The 5,062-nt window shown below is 34.4% G+C and overlaps 1 protein-coding gene across 1 annotated transcript; it reads left to right on the forward strand.

Moving 5' to 3' along the window:
- The first annotated feature begins 527 nt into the window (after positions 1–527).
- Positions 528–2,827, forward strand: LOC137837119 (small ribosomal subunit protein bS21c). The gene is made up of 2 exons (XM_068645986.2): positions 528–985; positions 2,578–2,827. The coding sequence occupies exons 1-2, from the start codon at positions 579–581 to the stop codon at positions 2,684–2,686; spliced, it is 516 nt and encodes a 171-aa protein (XP_068502087.1). The 5' UTR covers positions 528–578; the 3' UTR covers positions 2,687–2,827.
- The last annotated feature ends 2,235 nt before the right edge of the window (positions 2,828–5,062 follow it).

Raw genomic sequence — 5,062 nt, forward strand, 5'->3', positions numbered from 1 at the left:
TAAGTGCACTTTCATAATTTATAACGGTTACTTCTAGTTGATTTGTTTTGGAAATCTTTCCGAATAATTTTTTTTAAATTTTTGGATTCAGAACATGTGAGATAATTTTTAGAACGAGTTTTTTAGAGCAACTTTTCTCTATAAGAATTTTTTAAACATATATTTTCAGAATATATTTTTCAGAACAAACTTTTTAAAATGTATGAAATGCTTTCTGAAATAAGATTTCCAAACTAAAATATATAAGATACACAATTTTTTCACCAAACTCAATATTTTAATTTTTCTCTCTATCTCTCTTCTTTTTCCTTTTCAAGGAGTGTGATGAAAAAATTAAAGTGGAATTAATAATTATAAACTCTAAACCCTATAATATGAGGAAGAATATTATTTTAGTTTTTTTTTAATATTTAATATGGAAGTGTAGTTAGTGATGATGGGGTGCAGGAAGAAAAAACCTTACCCGTGTATCTAGCCCAATTAATTAACAATAATAAAAAAAAAACAGTATCCTTACACCAAAGCGTGATATTGATAACAGATAAAGTTAGTTTCAGTGATCACTATTCAGATCACTCATGGCTGCCTCATCCACCATCAACAACTTCCTCTCTTTCTTCTTACCCACAAAACCGCCGCCACCCTCTACACCGCCGCCACCGCAATTCAACCCCACCACTTCTTCTTCCACCCACAAGCCCTCACAACCTCTAATTGCGCAATATGACCCTTCATCTTCATCTGAACTGTCCTCTGTGATATGCCCCTCCATGGCCTACTCCAACACGCTCTTCTTCCAGTCACCCTACAACGTGCAGGTGGTGGTGGCCGAGGACGAGCCCGAGGAGCGCCTCCTCAACAGGTTCCGCAGAGAGGTGTTGAGGGCCGGCGTCATCCAGGAGTGTAGGCGGAGGAGGTACTTCGAGAACAAACAGGAAGAGAAAAAACGCAAGTCGCGTGAAGCTGCCAAACGTAACCGCAAAAGGTCGTCCCTTCCTCTTCATGTCATTGCTGTGACAAGTGTTTGATAGAATAGAAACACAAAATTCAAATTTGGTTTCTCCAAATTAGTTTGTGCGTATTAAGATTATGCATTAGTTATTTGTGAGTTATCTCATTTGTTTGGTGAAGAGAGGGATAAACAAAAGTACCATAACCTGCTGTGGCCTACTAATTGTAATTTGTATCTGTTTCTTTTTGGATGGATAACCCACATCAGTGGGTATTCATGCTGGATTGTTTTGTGAGGTTGGCTTTTCTTAATATGTGGGTTTTCATTGAGGGGAGGGATAAATTTAAAGATCATGAAAGGTTTGGTATGTTAAAATTTGTTTGAAGGTTGGGACTTGAGTACTACAATGGGGTTTTTGGTTTTAGTGTGGGGTATATAAGGTCATAGTTAACTATAACAGTTAGCTTTTGTGGTGTAGTTTTGTCTAGGGTGCCATTGTGTAAGAAATTTGGTAGAACCATATCTCAAGATGTAGCTTAGGAACATGGCATTAGAATTCCATATTTCCAATTGGAATTCAAGTTCCATACCTTTCTATTGACTCCTAATAGGGACCTAAATTGTGGTCTTTTATTCATTTTGTCATGTCAAATTTAAAATTAGCATTTGAAAGTGTTCATCCCTGTTTGTGTCATTGTTTTTGTCTCTCTCGGATAGTGGTGTGAGTAGAAGAGGAGAGGAGTCAAGTGAGGCCTGATAGTTATGAACTTTGAGAGCGTTTTGTACAAGCTGGAACCCTTTTTTTTTACCCAAAATTAACCCCATAAAATTCTCCCGTAATGTTAATACTGTAGGCCATTCTCTGGATTTTGGACACCATCAACATAGTGGGGGCCTATTGCTCCACTAAATGCCGCTATCAGGCTGCTACATTGAAGTGTGACATATGGAAGTACATATAGCACTAAATGCCACTGTGCACCGCTATTCACTAGTCTGGTTTTGTCTTTTTATAGTTGCAACTAAAATGGACAAAACTTGTGGTATTAGTGTGTATATACACATCCGCAGGAAGTGTAAATTTTGTAAAAGCAAGAATTCTATGAAATTCCCCCATCAGATACCTTAAATTAGGCAATGAAGGTCAAGTGTATGTCATGGTGCAATGGGGAGGTTTCTGCCTGAGTGCCCTGTGACCTATCACGGATCATGGAATTAAGTCCAGAAAATAGTGTATTTCCTCACACAGGGCATACATTTATCCTTCTTATGTACCCAATGAGATGATATTCTCATGCACTGGACAGCCCTTTTCCCTTTCCTCAAGTGTCATGTCATGTCTATTCATAAATCAATGAAACAGGGATTTTGTTTTGAGAGAATGATGCTGACTTGTTCCTTTTCAATGTTATGGAGCTTTTTACTGTCCAATGTTTTCTGCGGTTGGTTGAATGGTGTAAATTTCTTTTGATTATTTGCTCTTTGTTGGCCTCTAGAATGGAATTACTGCTGATGGCTCACAAATTTTATTGTAAGGTGTTGGAAGAAGTTTTTGTAGTTAGATATATCCATTAGCAACATATTAGTTCAATTTTGATACTTTTTCTGCCTATCATCATTTTCAGACGCCCCATGTCAAAAACTGTAGCACAGAAAAAACAGGATGTCCCAGCAACCAAGAGAGAAGAAGACAAGGATAACTGGGATCTACCTGAAGGAGACAGTCTGTATTAACGCTTTCATCCTCTAAGTTCTGTAGGTTTCTTTGATTTCACTGCATGTAAGTTTTGTTAAGTAGAATATGCTTGTAGGTGGACTTTCTATTATGTAACTTGCTTGTGTTGTGCATCCTTATTTAGATCTGTTCTTGGTTCACTGTTTGGCAACCTGGGAAGGTCAAAAATAATTTTCAAAATTATAAAGTCGCCAGTAATGTTTTTTTTAAGAAAAATATTAGAAAGAACATTTCTGAAATTGATTACGCAATGGGATGTATATCTATTAGATGACTTAAAGCAATTGAAAATTTTGACAGTAGTTTAGCTCACCAGAAGCGATCTCCTATTCTGTTTTTTTTTTTTTGTTTTTTGTTAATATATTTTTATGTGCATTGGATAATCAGAATGAAATAATTATTTGTGGGTAATTTTTTTCTAAAGTATTGCTTTTTTTTTTTAAATTAAAATTTAATTTAATTAAAACAATGTGAACTAACCAATAACCAATAAATCAAAAGTAGAGAAAATAATTGAATCTTAACAAATTATTACAAAGAATTAAAAAATGGATTTTTTATTGATTAAAACTTCATAATCTAAAGGAAAATTAAGAGAATCAATTGAGAAGGTTTAGGTTTCAGTGAGGAAGATGAAAAACAAAATAAATAAATAAATAAATTAGGTTAGAGTGTGTTATGCCGCGATCAAAAAAAAATATTCTCCTATATTTTTTTATAATCCTTTTTCATTAACGGAATTGAATTCATAATCGACCTTAAGATATTGTTTAACAATTATCAAAATGATGTTTTACAATTATGAAATGTTTTTTTTTTTTTTATGAATTATCAAGTAGATATCTTCTTTCCCGATCAACTCTAGATTTCGTGCTCGCTTCTCTTCCAAATATCTTGTTTCTAAATTTTGTTTAGATTTGTGCATTCATTATAATTAAACACGACGTTATTGCGAGAAATATTTTAAGAAGATTTCCTAGAAAAATATTTTCAAATGAGATTTTCTATATTTTTGGTGCATTTAATAAGGTATTTTTTATTTCATAAATTCAAGTGAATATTCAAGATTTACTTTCAATTATGTTTATGAGATATTGCAAATTTAATTCTATAATTTTTTAACTCAAATTTTGTTTTTCGTTTTGATTCAAAGAAGCAACTTGTACTTTTGCGTAATTCAACTCACTCGCAGTGGTAAACGCTTCATTGAGACCATTTAATCAAATGCTTCTATCAAACCATCTACTTTGAGAAATATTATATCGTCTATTGCGACTAAAACATAAGATTAACATAAATAACAATTAAGTCCAAAATAAACTCAATTAGATGAATATAAATTAAAACAATGGAGTTATTCATTATTACAGTCCAAGAATCTTTGATTAAAGCTTTAAAGTGTAAATGAAATTATGCTCATCAAATACCCTCCACATATATCCTTTTGCACTCCTAGGAAAAACACTTTTTCGACTCACAAAAAATCAAAGGAACAAAGTACAAATAAATTGAAGTTAAAGGTTGATTCAAGAATTACAAAATTTTCATTAGACGCTCTCTAACTCTCAAGTGTTTAGGGTTTGTATTTATACTCAACACTCATGTTCACAGTAAAAGAATAATCGGCTGTTTTCTCTTACTCAGACTGGTGTCTAGAACCTCTTTGTTGTATGAGGTATTTGAAAGTCTGATTATTTGCGTTTTTAACTAACGTTTTTTCCCAGTCTTGGTAGTTGTGGTGATGTTTGTGCAGGTTTCATCGGTAACTCCTTTCTGACAAGGTTGGACTGAGGCTTGGAAGGTATTGCGTGGATGTGTAGGTGTCTTGGTCATTCCTTCTTGGCAGGGTCCGATTGATGACTTTGTTCTGTGCTGCAATAAAGGAAGTGTTTTTGTTGTATGCTTATTGGTTTGGTGCTAGAATTTTTACGGTGTTTGAAATGTGGCAAAAGGTTATGTGGCGTTTTTTGGTTACTACTGTGGCCAGTTCGGGAGGATGCTATGTGTATTTTGTAGGGTATTTTTGGCTTACGTATCCTTCTTATAAGGATCGGTTTGTCGTTGTTAGCACTTGGGTTTTTGGTATTCTTAGTCGTTACAAAGTTATGACTTACTTGTTGGATGGTGTGTCTTGTATTGGTTTGTTGAGTTTGACTCTTGGGTAAAGTCCTCCAGCATGATGACAAAGACCTTGTTTAGTTGTTGGATGTATGTCCTTGTTTGAGGGTGTGACCTCTCTGGTGGGGTGATATAACTGTATTTGTTGGGTTTCTTTACCTTTGTCTGAGATTTTAGCTTGATCTGTAGTACAATGTTTGTTAGATCCCTAGTTGGTAGGGTTCTAGGAAACCTGTTTTTGGGGTTTTGTATAAGGG

This window comes from Phaseolus vulgaris, chromosome 4 (assembly GCF_051622355.1).
Source record: "Phaseolus vulgaris cultivar YP4 chromosome 4, ASM5162235v1, whole genome shotgun sequence".
NCBI classification, from domain to species: domain Eukaryota; kingdom Viridiplantae; phylum Streptophyta; class Magnoliopsida; order Fabales; family Fabaceae; genus Phaseolus; species Phaseolus vulgaris.

Excerpts from the sequence above, each read along its gene's own strand:
- LOC137837119 (XM_068645986.2), top strand. The coding sequence starts at position 579 with ATGGCTGCCTCATCCACCATCAACAACTTCCTCTCTTTCTTCTTACCC. Across the intron at positions 986-2,577 it reads GCCAAACGTAACCGCAAAAG|ACGCCCCATGTCAAAAACTG; the intron begins GTCGTCCCTTCC and ends CATCATTTTCAG.